The following is an 18461-nucleotide window of genomic DNA, read 5'->3' as shown; positions in this document are numbered from 1 at the left end:
ATGACCTCCTGAGGTCCCTTTCTACCCTGATATTCTATGATTCTATGCTTTTGAGGGCATCGGGCACAGGTGTACCAGAAATGGAATACATATAGACAATCACTTGGTGAGGAATATCTTATTACTTGTAAAACAAGAACACATTGTTACAAACAGGTCATGGGCGGCCAGACCTAGTAGTCAGAACCAGAGTCCGCAGTCACATGTCAGGAGTCAAGAATTGGCTGGGTCAGGATACCTGGAGGTCAGAAGCAGGAGAGAAACTGGAGATCAGACCCACAAGACAGGAATAAGAGTCAGACCAGGTCAAGATACCAGGGGGTTAAAGCAGCAGACAAACTGGAGGTCAGAAACCACAAGTCAGATGCCAGGAGTCATGCTGGGTCAGAATGCCAGGAAATCAATCCAGGGGAGTAGGAAGCAGGGACAGGAGAAGGGAGCAGGAAGCATACAGTCCACAGCAGGGTGAAGCCCACCTGTTCAGACAGCTTCTTATTCCTGCTGCTGGATTAAATAGGGCCAGTGGGCCGATCAGCCATTCTGGGACTCTGCCAATCAAGCCTCAGGGGCAGAGCCTCACACTGAGGCTGGGCTTAATGGGCCTCAGGTAAACTATTCCCAGCTGGATGGAGGGCTGGAACATGGCTGCTCCCATGAATTTTGCAGGCCTGGGCTCAAGACCCATGGGTCATGACACATATATGCTTACCAAATCACTAAGAAAGTAAACATGGGACAACCCCGATGTCTTTTTTACAGTCACTTTTCAGAGTAGAATGACATTTTAGGCTGAAAAGTGTTAAATTTATTTGCTTATGAGTAATTAAAAATATGTATGAACTAAAATATCCAAATTTGGCATACATTTTTCTGATTGAAACACACAGCAAAGTCTTTCAACTCCCGCCCTCCTTCTCCCTGACAAAAAAAGAACCTGTCTTATTATCAAACACAGCAGAAAGTTGGAAGAAGAAAAATCTACAAATCCTGTGATTTCAGGACTTCTTGCGATTCTTCAGATTCTAAACTTTCATTTTAAAAATTGTCTGCCTTTTTTCACTGTAAACTTGTAAAATCATATGCTCTTGCTCCTTTTACCTAGCCTTGTTGAAAATTATACTTCTGCTTTATAACACAAAACAAAGTTGCACTGGTTTAACTAGAGGTGTGATTTTGGGGGTTGTGGTGGATAATCAGCTGAACATGAGTCCCAGTGCAACGCTGTGGCCAAAAGAACTAATGCAATCCTCAGATGCATAAACAGGGGAATCTCAAGTAGGAGGAGAGAGGTTATTTTGCCTCTATATTTGGCACTGGTGCGACCGCTGCTGGAATACGGTGTCCAGTTCTGGTAGCCACAATTCAAGAAGGATTTTGATAAATTGCAGGGGGTTCAGAGAAGAGTCACAAGAATGACATACGGATTAGAAAACATGCTTTATAGTGATAGACTCAAGGAGCTCAATCATAGAATATCAGGGTTGGAAGAGACCTCAGGAGGTCATCCAGTCCAATCCCCTGCTCAAAGCAGGACCAACACCAACTAAATCATCCCAGCCAGGGATTTGTAAAGCCTGACCTTAAAAACCCCTAAGGAAGGAGATTCTACCACCTCCCTAGGTAACCCATTCCAGTGCTTCACCACCCTCCTAGTGAAAAAGTTTTTCCTAATATCCAACCTAAACCTCCCCCACTGCAACTTGAGACCATTACTCCTTGTTCTGTCATCTGCTACCACTGAGAACAGTCTAGATCGGGGTGGGCAAACTTTTTGGCCCGAGGGCCACATCAGGGTTGCGAAACTGTATGGAGGGCTGGGTATGGAAAGCTGTACCTCCCCGAACAGCCTGGCCCCTGCCCCCTATCCGCCCCCTCCCACTTCCCACCCCTTCACTGTCCCTCTCAGAACCCCCGAACCATCCAACTCCCCCTGTTCCTTGACTCCTGACTGCCCCCCCGGGACCCCTCACACCTAACCGGCTCCCCTGGGACCCCACCCCCTATCCAACACCCCCTGCTCCCTGACTGCCCAGACCTCTATCAACACACCCAGCCCTGAGAGGTCCCCTGGGACTCCCACGCCTATACAACACCCCTGTTCCTCGTCCCCGACCGCCTCCCCGTCCCAGAACATCCGCCCCATCCAGCCGCTCCCTGATCCCTGTCCCTTGACTGCCCTCTGGTACCCTCTGTCCCTTATCCAATCCCCCCGCTCCCCACCCCCTTACCATGCTGGAGCCAGCCACGCTGCCACGCTGCACAGCAGGAGCTCTCAGCCACGCCGCCCGGCTGGAACCAGCCACACTGCCGCGCTGCCTGGCAGGAGCAGTGGGCCAGAGCGCTGGCGGTGTGGCGAGCTGAGGCTGCAGGGGAGAGGGGACAGCAGGGAAGGGGCCAGAGCTAGCCTCCCCGGCTGGGAGCTCAAGGACTGGGCAGGACAGTCCCGCGGGCCGTAGTTTGCCCACCTCTGGTCTAGATCCATCCTCTTTGGAACCCCCTTTCAGGTAGTTGAAAGCAGCTATCAAATCCCCCCTCATTCTTCTCTTCTGAAGACTAAATAATCCCAATTCCCTCTCCTCGTAAGTCATGTGCTTCAGCCCCCTAATCATTTTTGTTGCCCTCCGCTGGACTCTTTCCGATTTTTCCACATCCTTCTTGTAGTGTGGGGCCCAAAACTGGACACAGGACTCCAGATGCAGCCTCACCAATGCCCAATAGAGGGGAATGATCACATCCCTCGATCTGCTGGCAATGCCCCTTCTTATACAGTCCAAAATGCCATTAGCCTTCTTGGCAAAAGGGCACACCGTTGACTCTCATCCAGCTTCTCGTCCACTGTAACCCCTAGGTCTTTTTCTGCAGAACTGCTGCCTAGCCACTCGGTCCCTAGTCTGTAGCAGTACATGGGATTCTTCCGTCCTAAGTGCAGGACTCTACACTTGTCCTTGTTGAACCTCGTGAGATTTCTTTTGGCCCAATCCTCTACTTTTTCTAGGTCCCTCTGTATCCTATCCCTACCCTCCAACGTATCTACCACTCCTCCCAGTTTAGTGTCATCTGCACTAAATCAATTTAGCTTAATAAAGAGAAGGTTACGGGGTGACTTGATTACAGTCTACAAGTACAAGTAACAAATATTTAATAATGGGATTTTCAATCTAGCATAGAAAAGTATAACACAATCTAATGGCTGGAAGTTGAAGCTAGACAAATTCAGACTGAAAGTAAGGCAAAAAATGTTAACAGTGAGCGTAATTAACCACTGGAACAAATTACCAAGGATCACGGTGGATTCTCCATCGCTGACAATTTTTAAATCAAGTTCAGATGTTTTCCTAAAAGGTCTGCTCTAGGAATTAATTTGGGGAAGTTCTATGGCCTGTGTTATACAGGAGGTCAGACTAGATGATCACAATGGTCCCTTCTGGCCTTGGAATCTGTGAATCTATGAATTTAAAATCTATTTAGTTAAGCCAGGGCAAAAGGCTGTGTGAACACTTTTAAACTGACACAAACCTGGTCTGTATCAGTTTAGAGTAAAGATATTAGGAATAGGTTTAAGTTAAACTGAAATAAACCACTCTTAAACCAAAATAAGTGTGTCTAAATGGGGCTTGCCACCAGTTTAACTAAATCAGTTTAAAAGCCAGGTGATGAAAACTCCTTACAACATTTTGGAGTTATTAGAAATTGAAAAATAAACACTTTATGCATTGTAAGACTTTTTGTCTTACCAATAACAAAAATGGATAAACAAATAATTCCAACATTTCACATAAACAGTTCCTATTAAAAAATAAATCCGTTACTAGATTTGGGTGTAAGAGGAGAAATTAAAATTTCTAAGTGATTGAAAAGTCCCTGAGTAAGCTTAGTGAGCACTGGCTATAATTTTCAGAAACTCTAAGGAAACCCTTTGGACAACACAATGCACGGTCTCTCTGTCTGGCACAGTGATATGCTTCAAAAGAAAATTTATATTTTCTTAAACTATTATCTTCCCTATCACTGTGTGGAACTTTGGATGAAACTTCTATGCCAGAGGCCAACTCAAACAGCTCAGCTGCTGTACTGTGTGATCTTGATTAGACTGAGCAATAACAGATCTGCACATCTTCCAGTGCAGTAAAAGCGAAGAGTGATCCAGTGATTACCTGAAGATTCTCATCCTCTCGTATCAGCTGCTTCCTGGGAAAGATCTGATTAGCCTGGATGCATTCAAGGCTGTGCTGAGTCTCTTCATCCTAGAAACAAAACTCTACAGTTAATTTCAACACTGCTACCCATTCACAGCAGACCTCTCCATTGACAAAAGGCATGAAGAGTTCCCAGTGACCAATGAAAGGTTTAGGCACTATGAACTATTATGAGAATTCAGTTACCAGTGACCCACAGAAGTGACATAATAGTTGCAATTTTACATTACTAGTGGCCCACATCTTTACAATGTAAAACACAGGTTTGGGACCTCTTTCCTTTGTTAAACACAAAACCATGAAGCAAAGTATTTCCTTTTCAATTTTAAATGCAATTTTTAGGAAACTGTAGAGAGGGGGCGAGGTCTCCCTCCCTGACGGGTGGGGAGAGAACCATGACTGCCCCCTGGTGGGCAGAACCAAGGTATCAGCAGCCACCCCACCGGAAGCAGAGGTGCAGGACAGGAAATGGAACTATAAAGACTGGCCCTCTAGCTCAGTTGGGGCAGAGCTGCCAGAGGAGCAGGACGTCTCTCCCACGCCCCACCCCAACCCCAACCCCTAGAGCCCGGACCTGATGGAGGCTGCTACAGTGTCAGAGACTGCCAGAGCTGCCAGATTCCAGGGAGCTGTTGGGCTGCCACTTGCTGTTTACCCCAGAGAGATCAATGACAACACTGGAACCCAGGTACCCCCAAACTGGGAGTGTAGGAAGGAGCCCAGAGAAGCCAAATAGGGTTTGGCTGTGTTACTGACTGCAAGCCAGCCAGTGTGTTGCGGCCGGATTTCCCCGCTGACCCAATGGTGGCCTACTCTGCTACTGTTAGGGCCCTGGGCTGGGACGCAGTGGAGTAGGTGGGCCTGCATCCCCCTACCACCCGACTGTCAGGGGTGGCAGCCTCCCCACCTTTAGGCCAGGAGGCCTGCACTGGTCTGACGCCCACCTGAGCTAGGACCCCAGATGGTTTAGCTGGCTCTCCCATCAAAGAGCTAAACTCCTCTGAGACTGTTTTTTGAGTTGGGCTGCTCTGCCTGACAGCAGGCCAAAGCCCCCTTACCTGACCGCTGCCCCACCCTGAGTGAGGGCTCTGGGCTATAGGCTTGCTGCCACCCGGCCCGACTGCAGGCCAGACCCATTAAATGTGTGCTGCCCCGCTCTGGCTGAGTGCTGGAGCTAATAGACCCAACTGATACCCAGTCTGGACTGAAGGCTAGGGCCTATTAACTGCTGGCTAATTCCCCCTGAACGGAGTTGCTCTAGCAGCATTGCAGCAAGGGGGTGTGGTCTCTCTCCCTGACAGGCAGGGAGAGAACTATGCCCACCTTACAGAAATGAACTCAGTCCTTACACTGCACAAATCTGCATCTTTCCTGCACAATTTAAACAGCCTCACTCTACACAGTATATCAGTAAAATTGCACTAGCAAATTAATTTCAAACAGCCTTGCAATAAATCTGACTTAAATGCCATGAACAGTACATGGCTAATTAATATGAATTTGGATGGAAGAATACGGCCTTAGTTTATACGCCAGACTACTGGTAGATGGTACACATGGAATAATGATGACTATCATCAGAAAATTAACACAAATTACTCAAAGATAAATAAAAAGGCAACGAAAACCATCCTTTAAGGTGGGTGCACTATAAGGTGGGTAGAAAGCTGGCTAGATTGTTGGGCTCAACGGGTAGTGATCAATGGCTCCATGTCTAGTTGGCAGCCGGTATCAAGTGGAGTACCCCAAGGGTCGGTCCTGGGGCCGGTTTTGTTCAATATCTTCATAAATGATCTGGAGGATGGTGTGGATTCCACTCTCAGCAAATTTGCGGATGATACTAAACTGGGAGGAGTGGTAGATACGCTGGAGGGGAGGGATAGGATACAGAAGGACCTAGACAAATTGGAGGATTGGGCCAAAAGAAATCTGATGAGGTTCAATAAGGATAAGTGCAGGGTCCTGCACTTAGGACGGAAGAACCCAATGCACAGCTACAGACTAGGGACCGAATGGCTAGGCAGCAGTTCTGCGGAAAAGGACCTAGGGGTGACAGTGGACGAGAAGCTGGATATGAGTCAGCAGTGTGCCCTTGTTGCCAAGAAGGCCAATGGCATTTTGGGATGTATAAGTAGGGGCATAGCGAGCAGATCGAGGGACGTGATCGTTCCCCTCTATTCGACATTGGTGAGGCCTCATCTGGAGTACTGTGTCCAGTTTTGGGCCCCACACTTCAAGAAGGATGTGGATAAATTGGAGAGAGTCCAGCGAAGGGCAACAAAAATGATTAGGGGACTGGAACACATGAGTTATGAGGAGAGGCTGAGGGAGCTGGGATTGTTTAGCCTGCAGAAGAGAAGAATGAGGGGGGATTTGATAGCTGCTTTCAACTACCTGAAAGGGGGTTCCAAAGAGGATGGCTCTAGACTGTTCTCAATGGTAGCAGATGACAGAACGAGGAGTAATGGTCTCAAGTTGCAGTGGGGGAGGTTTAGATTGGATATTAGGAAAAACTTTTTCACTAAGAGGGTGGTGAAACACTGGAATGCGTTACCTAGGGAGGTGGTAGAATCTCCTTCCTTAGAGGTTTTTAAGGTCAGGCTTGACAAAGCCCTGGCTGGGATGATTTAACTGGGAATTGGTCCTGCTTCGAGCAGGGGGTTGGACTAGATGACCTTCTGGGATCCCTTCCAACCCTGATATTCTATGATTCTATGATTCTTTCAATTCAACCAGAAGCCTGGAGTGACAAGTCTGTGAGGTACTGAGAATAGTATCTGTTATTATCACACAGTACCAACTCTTATCCTTCTTGTGCGGCAGTCTGCTTTGTTTTGGTCAGTCCTGACAAAACCCATGTGCTTACCATGACAGGCCCAGGCTAGGAGGAGAAATCCTCGTCTTTGCTCACAACACTTTGAGGATCTTCTTTCCGTAATAATAAAAGCTGGAAAACAAAATAGCAAAGTGTAAATGTGAGGACAAATTCATTTTATCTTCTGGTGGCAAATAAATTATTTTAAATGCAAGTTAACTTTAAAGAGCAAGACTAGCTACAAGAAAATCGCAATTATACATCAATGAACAGATAAAGTCAATACAAACTAACTTGCTTTACAAGCACACACCATTATGAAATATGCCTGGCTACGTTAATGCATTCTCAATAATCACCAGTGAACAGACCACCAGGAGAATAATAGTTTGAATGTAACAATTAGAGTAATCTGTTTGTATAATTTAAATTAAACATATGGCTTTCCAGGCTACCCTGAGAACATTCCTCAGTCATTTGTAGATGCAGACTCTTCCCATCTGTTTATTTTTTATACAAATATATTACGGATTTTCCTACTCACGTGACACAAAAGGATACAAGTAATATACATTAAAATATGTTCAGTGTTTAACAGTGCTGAAGCTCATCGGCACTTACATTTATATATGGAAGTTTCAGCACTGTGGTTGATGAAGAAAGCCATACTGAATTTACTAGCCCACAAACACAATGACATTGCAATATCACTAACTGCACTCTGTATATTCTACAGAATATTTATTGGGGGGACAACCACAAAACAGCAGCGGATGCATGTATTTCAAAAGCAAGACACATTCCAGTATGCAAAAATGCCCAAGGAGAAAGGAAAACCCAGACCTACTACCTCTGTTGCACCTAAATAGTCCCAGTAATATCAATGGGATTCCTGCATGAGCAAGGGTCCATATATCCCATATTTAATCAGACTCTGAATTAATTTTTTTAAAGGGACACTGACAGGTTTAAAGACAGGTTTTTTTTAAAAAGTAACTGTTGTGTCTATGGCAGGGGTAGGCAACCTATGGCACGCGTGCCAAAGGCGGCACTCACACTGCCTGGGTCCTGGCCGCCGGTCCGGGGGGCTCTGCATTTTAATTTAATTTTAAATGAAGTTTCTTAAACATTTTAAAAACCTTATTTACTTTACATACAACAATAGTTTAGTTATATATTATAGACTTATAGAAAGAGACCTTCCAAAAATGTTAAAATGTATTACTGGCACGCAAAACCTTAAATTAGAGTGAATAAATGAAGACTCAGCACCCCACTTCCGAAAAGTCGCTGACCCCTAGTTTATAGTGTGATTTTGTGCTCTGCAGGGTGCAGTTCCATCTACCACCACTGTGGAACTCTTGATGCAACTTTAGCTGCTTCAGCTTCACTTGAGTCCTAGGGTAGTGCATACGGGCTACAGGCACCGACACAGCAGGCTCAGACTGGTGAGACGAGGCACCTGAGGGGCTAACTCAGGTTAGCTTCTCAAAGACAAGAATATACAGTCCTCTCTTGCCAGCAAATATGATCTCTTTCTACTGTCTCAGATTCTGCTTCTCCAGGACCCCCAACTGGTATGAAGAGGTTCTGAGACGTGGAAGAAGGGGATACACTGTGGAAGATGAGCTGGAGGTGGAGGACAGAAGGATTTTGAGTCTATGGGGAAACTGAGTCTGATGATGAGGACTGAGGAAAGAGTGGTTTTGAGCTGGGTGCAGGGTTGCTGAACGGATCTGAGCCTGTGGTATCTGCAGCCATCCCACACATTTGTGGCACTGTTGTCACTGTTACAAATGATCCTGCTGAGGTAATTAATCTGCAAACCCCACCATCCATAGCTGATAAAGTCAATTTAGTTAGAGATCCAGAACTGCAGTCCAGCTGAGAAGACCTTTTGACCCATAAGGTCCAGTCTCTTGCCCTCCCTGTCTGTCAGGGTGGAGCATGGGTGTGGCTGCTTGGATCACCAGGGAGTTAGGTGGAGGGTGTGAAAATAAAAAAATCGGACCCTGTGATGGAGACATGGTACCTTTCCTCAGTCCCCTTCAAGTTGAGGGCGAATGTGGCTGGGGCATGCCACATGGTGCGTCGTACTGGTTGAAGAATGGTATCATTCATCGGTAAGGTTCAGAGTTTATTGACATGCTGACTGCCACAGTGCTCAGCCAAATCCAGCATCATTTCTAGCCTGTTGGGTGATGGCGTAATGAGATGCGAAAGTGTGAACTTATGACCATATTGCCACTCTACAAATGTCCTGGACAGGAACTTGTGCTACAAATGCTGCCATAGATGCTTGGGCCCTTGTGGAATATGCTGTTAGGGCAGGTGGGGCACGAACCTTTGCCTAGTCATAGCATGTACAGATGCAGGATGCGATCCATGATTAAATTCTCTGGGCTCAGATGGGAAGACCTTTTATCCCCTCTGCAACAGCTACGAATAGCTGAGTAGTTTTCTGAAATGGCTTAGTCCTTCCTATGTAGAAGGCCAGTGCATATCTGACATCTAGCAAGTGGAGCCTGTGCTCTTCCCTCTTGGTATGTGGTTTCGGACAAAAGACCAGCAGGAAGATACCCTAGTTACTATGGAACTCTGAAACCATCTTTGGAAGGAAAGCTGGATGAGGACAAAATTGGACCTTGTACTTGAAGAATACCATGTATGGTGGTTCTGAAGTGAGGGCCCGGATCTCCAAGACTCTTCTGGCAGAAGTAATGGACACTAGGAAGGTCACCTTCCAGGACAGGTAGAGCAGAGAGCATGTTGCCAGTGGCTCAGATGGGGGTCCTGTCAGTTTTGAGATCCCAGGGAGGGATTGGTTTGCATACCTGAAAGTACAATCTCTCAAGGCCCTTAAAAAAAACAATCACAGATGTTGTCTGAAAACATGGAATGGCCATTCACCCACAGGTGAAAAGCTGAGATTGCGGCCAAATGGACCCTAACAGATGACTCAGTTAGACCTCGTTGCTTCAGGTGTAGTAAGTAGTCCAGAATGAATGGTGTTAATGATTGTGTAGGTGAGAGACCCTTCTGCATAGACCAGAGCGAGAATCTCTTACACTTTGCCAGATAAGTCGCTCTAGTGGACGGCTTCCTGCTCTCTAGTAGGACCTCGCGGACCTGCCCCAAGCATGCTAGTTCTGCGGGGTTCAGCAATGGAGCTTCCAGGCTGTCAGATGAAGGGACTTGAGGTTCAGGCGATGCAGGCAGATGTGGTCCTGAGAGATCAGGTGTAGACACAGAGGTAGAAGAATTGACAACTCCACCAAGAGGTCTAGGAATGTGGCCAACCAATGGCGGGGCCAGGCAGGGGCTATCAGGATGACTCACGTTCTGTCCCTTCTGATCCTCAGCAAGACCTTGTGTATAAGAGGAATGGGAGGAAACATGTAGAAGAGATGTCCCATCCAAGGGAGGAGGAAGTTGTCTGCAACAGATCTGGGGTTGTGACCCAGGAGGGAGCTGAACTGAAAACACTTCCTGTTGTGCTTTGTTGCAAACTGATCTATCTGGGGAGTCCCCCACCTCTGGAAAATGGTTTCACGATATCTGGATGAATGGACCACTTGTGGTGGTTGGAGAAGGATCTCATAAGGTGATCCGCTAGCTCATTTTGCAAAACCAGCAGATTTGAGGCCTCGAGGTGGATCGAGTAGGCTATGCAAAAGTCCCCAAGCAAAGTGCTTCCTGGCACAGGTGAGAGGAGTGCACTTCTCCCTCCCTGTTGATATAAAACATAGTCATTGTGCTGTCTGTAAGAGCTGACATGTTCTTGCCCGCCACACGGGGCTGGAATGCCTGGCAAGCCAAGTGAACCACCCTGAGACCCCTGACATTGTTGTGCAGCGAGAGCTCTTCCAGAGCCATGAGTTCTGAGGGAACCCAAGTGAGCACACCAGCCCATCGCTGAAGAGTCCGTAACGAAAGATACTGATGGTTGGGGCCTTGAAAATGGGACTCCCATGTGCACCGCCAGTGGGTCTAGCCGCCAGTTGAGGGAGGAAATCACCGATGGCGGAACTGTGATAACTGTGTCCAAATGGTGTTGGTTTGGTGAGTACACAGATGCCAGCCACACATGGAGAGGTCGTAGTCCAAGTCTTACATACTGCACCACACAGATGCATGAGGCCATGTGGTCCAGGAGCTTCAAGCAGTTCCTCGCTGTTGTGATGTGGTGATCTCTGAGGCTCTCTCTAAGCATCACTATTGCTTGGAACCACGCTTCTGGGAGGAAGGCTCTGGCTTGGACAGAGTCGAGGATTTCCCCGAGAAACTCTATCATTTGAGCTGGGGAGAGGGTAGACTTCGGCACATTTATCAGCCGACCTAAGTCCTGGAACGTTGACTGGATCAACTTTATATCAGACTCCACTTGGACCTTGGTCCGATCTCTGAGTTGCCTGTCGTCGAGGTAAAGTCGAGGTAGCACTGAATTGCTTGTCTCATCAGGAAGGCTGCAACGATCAACATGCACTTTGTGAGGCTCGAGGGGCTGCTGACAGGCCGAATGGGAGAACTGCATATTGGTAGTGCACATGGTTCACAATGAACCTAAGGAACCTTCTGTGTCTCTGAATAATCGAGATATGGAAGTAAGCGTCCTTCAAATTGAAGGCGGTGTACCAGTCCCCTGGACCCAGGCAGGGGATGATGGAAGCCAAGGAGACCATGCGGAACTTTAGCTTCTTAGTGTATCTGTTGAGATTTCTCAGATCCAGAATCAGTCTGAGACCACTGTTGGCTTTTGGGATTAGAAAATATCTGGAGCAGAACCCCTCAGCCCCTTAACACTGGTGGAACCTATTCCACAGCTCCCACCCTTAGGAGCATCTCTTTAGCTAGAAGCTGCTCATGAGAAGGATCACTGAAGAGGGAAGGGGAGGTGGGGAAATGCACTGAAGGGTATATCACACCGCTATCTTGCTCAGCATCCAATCATCCGTTGTAATACGGGCCCACCCCTGATGGAAATGGAATAAGCATTCTGCAAATACTAGGGAGGTTGGATCCAAGTTCTGTCCTCGTACGTCAGCCCTGAGCGTCCCATCTTGGACCCACCAGAGCATCTGGGGGAGCAGGCACAGACGCGGACGAAGACTGGGAAGGAAGTATTCTCCTAAAGCCCCTACTCCTCTCCCTGTGAGAGCGCTGCCAGACAGGTGACAAGGAATCGAGAGGCTGGTTGAGGCTTATAATGTTTTCCTGTGGTGCCAGTGTATAACTACCCTAAGGACTTCAAGGTAGATCTGGAGTCCTTTAGGCTCTGCAGCTTGGAGTCCGTCTGCTTGCAAGGAGCCAGATACCAGTGGCTCCTTGGCTGCAGTAAAAGGAGGGAACTGCCACGGTGCTGCCACAACCCTCTGGTAGTCATATCTCTGGATTGGAAGCTGCAGACCGTGTCGAACATCCAAATCCCCTGACTCAGAGGAACTGGAGTCCTGCACAACTGGTGGTGCTGATGGAGCCATCGGAACAGCATGCATTAAAGGGGTACGGCCAGCAGGTGGTAGACCTAATGCAGAAGGTGGGGCCCTCCCAACAACACATGGAAACCTCACTCTTTTCAGAGCAAACAGTTTGTGAGGTCCAGGAGCATTTCTGAGTCTCCCTGGAAAAAATAGTTACTCGCCTTCTCGTAACTGTTGTTCTTAGAGACGTGTTGTTCATATTCTGTGATTCTATGTCCATTCCAATCAGGTGTGTGTGCGCACCGCATGCACGTCACCCAGAAGACTTTTCCCTTAGCAGCATCCATAGGGTCGGCCTGGGCGCACCCTGGAGTTGCGCCTTCATGGCACCCAGTATAGGGTCCTGCCAACCCCCCACCTCCTCAGTTCCTTCTTACCGCCCGTGACAGCTAGCTGGAACAATGGTCGCCTTTGCATTGCAAGAGCTTTTGGCAGTGTCCACTTCAGTCTTCATTGTTAAATAGTTGTAAATAGTTCATTACTTGTTAGTTGTTGTAGCTGTGGAACAGTAATGGGATCTGTCTCAGGACCCATGATTCACAGGATACAGATAGAGCAGAAGCAGGAGGGATACACAGGTACAGGACTGGAGCATATGGTGAACAGTGTGACTTCTTGTCATTCTTGTGAGCCTTGGAACGTGTCACTCGTCCGTGGCCAGAACTTGTAGAGGGTACAGCATCCTTCTTGGATTTGGAGACTTACTGCCATGCTTATGTGCATGCTTCCATGGCTCATGGATAGGCCCTAGCGTGGGGTCCACAGCACTGGTACCAAAGGAGCCGGACCAAAGCTCCGCAGTAGGGGGAGTTCTCTTAGATTGTTCAAGTCAATGTGCAGAGGGGGTTCCCTGGCCAGGATCCAATTGCGAACCCATGCGCAAGGAAGGAGAGGCAAATACTGCACCTAGACCCTGTGTGGGCTTTCCCCAAACAGTTCAAACAGCATTGGTGCTCATCACTGATGGAAAACGAGTGAGGGCAGGAAGTACAGACTTTGAATCCCAACATCTTTGGCATATTCCAGTACCCAGACGCGGGTGCTGGAAGAGAGGTGGAGGCGATTACTTGGCGGGAAAACTGCCAAAGCAGTGTCCCAAGTTCTTAATGCTATAAAACTTCCAGGACCTAGAAAATTATTGCAAAAAACAATAAAATCCTAACTATGATCAAGAGTAAAAACAGTGTTCCTAAAAAGTTTGGAAAATGCGTCACCAAGGACAAGAGGCAAGCAGAAGCTCTGACTTGGACCATGCAGGGCTGCCCGGCCCATCATTGCGTCTGGCAAAATCACGAGGTGGTACAAGGGTGCATGTGCGGACCGACAAGCAATACTACTTTGAAAAGCTCCAGCTCCGGGCGCACAACCCCTTAGTAGAATACAACAGGGACCATCAAGATGCCCATCCAACATAGGCTTTGGCTGGACCTGCAGATGGTTCTGGGAGCTCGCACGGCAGGCACCTACAAGTGGGAATATGCAGAGGTCATTCAAAGAAGAATTATAGAAAGAAGATAAATCGGAGTGTGGAAATAATTGAGGCAATGCCTCGCTATCTACAGCAGGGAAATCCTCTTAAACCAATTACTTCCCCTTGCTGAGGAAATAACTGCTGGAATCTCAGTGTGGTTTTAGACCATCCCGCAGGACAACTGACATGATTTTCATTGCCCACCAAATCCAGGAAAAGTCTCAGGAGCAAAATCATGGCCTTCACTGATTTGACAAAAGCCTTAGACTCCCACATTTGATTTATTTGCACAAGCGTACCGAAGCCTAGGACTCTCACTCAATATTGAGAAAACTAAAATGCTCCATCAGCCTGCCTCAGGCCTTGCACGTGACCCACAACAAATCACCATCGAGGGACAGACAGTCGAACACTTCTGCTACCTTGGTAGCCAACTTACTCAAAATACAAAAATCAACAAGTTAGATCCAGTGCAGAATCCATTGCGCAAGTGCTTCCTTTGGGAAATTGCTCCAGTGTGTTTTCACGGACAGTAACCTACGGCAGGACACCAAGATCCAGGTCTACAAGACAATTCTTATTCCAACTCTCCTTTATGGATGCAAACCCTGGGTGACCTGTCGACAGCACCTCAAGAATATGGAGAGGTACCACCAACTATGCCTCCAGAAGATCCTTCGCATCAAGTGGGAAGATCTCTGCACTAACGCCAGCACCCTCACTGAAGCCAATGTCATCAGCATCGAAGCCATGATCCTCATGCACCAATTATGCTGGGCTGGACATTGTATGTGGATAGCAGACTCTCGCCTCCCAAAACAAGTCCTTTACTCTCAGCTCACCCATGGTCAGAGATCCCGAGGTGGTCAGACGAAATGCTACAAAGACACACTGAAAGCGTATCTCAAGAAAATTGATGTGGACATCACAAGCCACCAACCGACCTCAATGGCACCACATCCTCCATAAGGCAATGGACTGCTTCGAGGAGAAGCGCATTGCACTCGAAGCGGAAAAGAGAGAGAGAAGGAAGAAAAAAGAAAAAACTTTCTCGAGCAGGCAGCTGACCCACCAGGAAAAGTTTGTACCTTCTGCGGGCGGATATGTGGTTCCAGGATCAGACTCTTGAGTCATCTCAGGAACCATCTGTAAAGCTGTGATAGAGATCATCCTTGAATCAAGGGATCACCTATGATGATGGTAATTTTCTAATACAAAAGGTACTGTGCCCAACACAAAGTAACCACGGGTGGCGTGTGGAGCCCCCCTTCAGGGAGGCTAGCCCCGGCTCCGTCCCTGCTGCCAACCCTTCCCCCCACCTCCAGCCTGAGGCCGAGACTACGGTGACCAAATGTCCCTGTTTTATAGGGACAATCCCGATATTTGGGGCTTTTTCTTCTCTAGGCGCCTATTACCCCCTACCCCCTGTTCCAATTTTCCACACTTGCTGTCTGGTCACCCTCCCCGAGAGAGACATATACATCTGGCCAGAGAAGTCCCGAGCCGGAGAAGCCAGGAGCTGTCCGAAGCCCCAAGACACCTGGCTGAAGTCCCGAGCTGCCCTGCTCGGAGTCCCGGGCCAGCTGCAGCCGCGCCGCCCCTTTCCTCTCCTCCCCAGACCCCAAGCCACCTGGAGAAAAGCATGCAGCAAAGTTTCTCTTCTCCGGAAGAAGCTTTTGCTATTCCTCATGCAGGTTCCGGAGTGGCCTCCTCCTCCGTGCCCCGGAACCTGTGTGGGCCATAATAAATTAAAACCTTTCCCCCAAAACCCTGCTACCCGTGGTCCAGCAGCGGCGGCAGCACCGGGGAGGCTGAGCCTCCCTTGGCCTATTATACCCATCGCCCAAGAAAGTAACTCATTTACATTCATTATGATTGATTGGTGGTTGCTTAGGGACCAGTAATCATGACCTGATTATACTCAATATGGGCAAACAGAAAACAAACCTAACCCGTAATACATACAGTAAGTCTTTGCTTAACGTTGTAGTTATGTTTCTGGAAAATGCTACTTTAAGCGAAATGATGTTAAGCGAATCCAATTTCCCCAGAAAAATTAATATAAATAGGGGGGTTATGTTCCAGGGAAATGTTTTTTGCCAGACAAAAGATATTTTATATATTTATTTGTGACAGAGTCAGGCCAGATGGCTACAGAAGACTGACTGAAGTCAGATATATTAGTCTCAAATTACGTAGATCTCTTTTCCCTGGGTAAGATGACGGGACAGTTTTTTTTTTTTTTGAAACAGAAAGGAAATTGCTGGAACCAGTTAAGGCAGGCAAACAAATTAGGACACCTGGAGCCAATTAAGAAGAAGCTGCTAGAAACAATTAGGACAGGCTGGCTAATCAGGGCACCTGGGTTTAAAAAGGACCTCACTTCAGTTAGGGAGAGGTGTGTGAGGAGCTGGGAGTGAGAGGATGTACTGCTGGAGGACCGAGGAGCTCAAGTGTTATCAGACACCAGGAGGAAGGTCCTGTGGTGAGGATAAAGAAGGTGTTGGGAGGAGGCCACGGGGAAGTAGCCCAGGGAGTTGTAGCTGTCACCCAGCTGTTCCAGAAGGTACATTAGGCAATCCACAGGGCCCTGGGCTGGAACCTGGAGTAGAGGGTGGGCCTGGGTTCCCCCCAAACCTCCCAACTCCTGATCAGACACAGGAGGAGTTGACCTGGACTGTGGGCTCCACCAGAGGGGAGGTCTCTAGGCTGTTCCCTGACCTACATGGTGGATCAGCAGAGACTGTGGGGGTCATTCTTCTCTTTTTTTCCCCATGCTGGCCCGTGATGAGGTTATCTGAGTGAATGGCAGATTTGAGCCACGAAAGTGCTCAAACTGAGGGCTGCTGTGAATCTTTAAGGCAAGCAAATCTGCCAATAAACACAGGACCCACCAAGGTAGAGGAGGAACTTTGTCACTACACACACAGAGTATAAGTTTTAAACAAACACTTTAATATGCACACAGTAATCATGGTTGTGAAGCTTGGTTGAGGTGGGGGAGTCATAGGGTGGGATATTTCCCAGGGAATGCCTTACTGCTAAATGATGAATTACCATTCAGCTGAGCCCTCAAGGGTTAACACAGTGTTGTTAATGTAGGCTCACACTCTACAAGGCAGCACAAATGGAGAGAGGAGACACAGCATGGCAGAGAAAGACAGAGACACACATGCTGTGTGTGAGGGAGAGACAGACACACACAGTGTGTGTGTGAGAAAGACGCGCATTGCCTGTTAAAGTACACTGACCCCACTTTAAGTACACTGACTTTTTAAATAGATCCGCAAGTTGAGACAGCTGCTGCTGCCAGCAAGCTCCCTCAGTCCTGAGCCCTGTCATATCCCCCCTGCTCTGTGGAGGTGGGATAAAGGAGTGGGGCGGAGGGGAGAGACCCTGATATTAGCACCCCTCTTCCCCTGCCCCACACAGCAAACAGGAGGTTCGCAGGCGCAGCACATGGCAGTGGGGTGTGGGACAGCTGAACTGCCTGGCAATTGATAGCCTGATGGGCAGCTGCCGCACAGGGAACTTAGCTGATGGGGGGCTGCCAGCCCACCCTGGTTCCAAGCCCCCACCAGCTAGCTCCAACAGGCTGCTCTTTCTGCAAGCAATGGACAAAGCAGGTGGCTGCCCAACAACATTTTATGGGACCATTGCACAACTTTAAATAAGCATGTTCTCCAGATTATCAGCAACGAAACAACGTTAACCGGGACGACGTTAAGTGAGGCATTACTGTATGTGACTGAATGCACCCTGTATTCACACCATACACACTTTTATACTAATCTTTGTACAAAATATCCCTTATGAGGTATCATCTGAAAACTAATAACTCGCTGGTCAATAATTTCATGGTGAAATGTATCTAGCAACATGATATGTAAAGTTATGAATCCTCCCTGTATGATGCTGATAGCACAGTACAAACCCATGTAGCCCTGATTAGGCAGGAGTGGTTAAGTCGGTCTATGTTAAACAAAAGAATGTTTATTTCAACTTACATATAAGTAGTAAACAGGGTCTTTGAGACTGCAAAAGCAAATCTGCATTTCAACATACACAGGGGAGAAGAAAGAGCATGGGGGCACCTTCACTCCAGACTCCATACAGCCTTCTTTACTGTTTGAATAAACTGTGCTTTGATGGGTAATCCTCAGAAGAACCTACTTCAAAGGGGGATGGGACTATAAAAGCGAGGGGCAAAACCACCCCAATCTATTTCTCTCTTTCTTACTTTTTCAGCTAAGACAACAAAGGAACCAGTCCTTCGGAGTTTGGGGGCAGATCATGACTTGAGCTAGCAAACAGGAGCGGCTAACAGGTGACTTTTGTGAGGGAGTTCTCCAGGCGAAGGAGAAGCGATTATTCCCTGGAGGTAAGTTTGTCTGTAGTATGTGTGTTTGAGTTTGTGGTGTGCTTGCTGCTTGACTGAAATGTGACCACGTAGCCTGTTTGGGGGACATGTGCTGACTGTGTGTGCTGAGCCTAGTACT

The 18461-nt window shown here is 47.8% G+C and overlaps 1 protein-coding gene across 9 annotated transcripts in view; it reads right to left on the bottom strand.

Annotated features, from left to right (window-relative positions):
* Positions 1-18461, bottom strand: part of MTMR3 (myotubularin related protein 3) — a 235858-nt gene that overhangs the window by 117651 nt on the left and 99746 nt on the right. For all 9 annotated transcript variants that reach the window (XM_084649078.1, XM_084649083.1, XM_084649084.1 and 6 more), the window contains 2 exons: positions 7063-7143; positions 4155-4244 (listed from right to left, as the gene is read on the bottom strand). In XM_084649078.1, coding sequence (XP_084505204.1) covers positions 4155-4244; positions 7063-7065 — 93 coding nt within the window. In that variant the 5' untranslated portion in view covers positions 7066-7143. The remainder of the gene's footprint in view (positions 1-4154; positions 4245-7062; positions 7144-18461) is intronic.

The sequence above is a fragment of the Lepidochelys olivacea genome (genome assembly GCF_965140295.1).
Source record: "Lepidochelys olivacea isolate rLepOli2 genome assembly, chromosome: 15".
Taxonomy (NCBI): Eukaryota; Metazoa; Chordata; order Testudines; family Cheloniidae; genus Lepidochelys; species Lepidochelys olivacea.
This window is presented reverse-complemented; position numbering and strand designations above follow the sequence as displayed.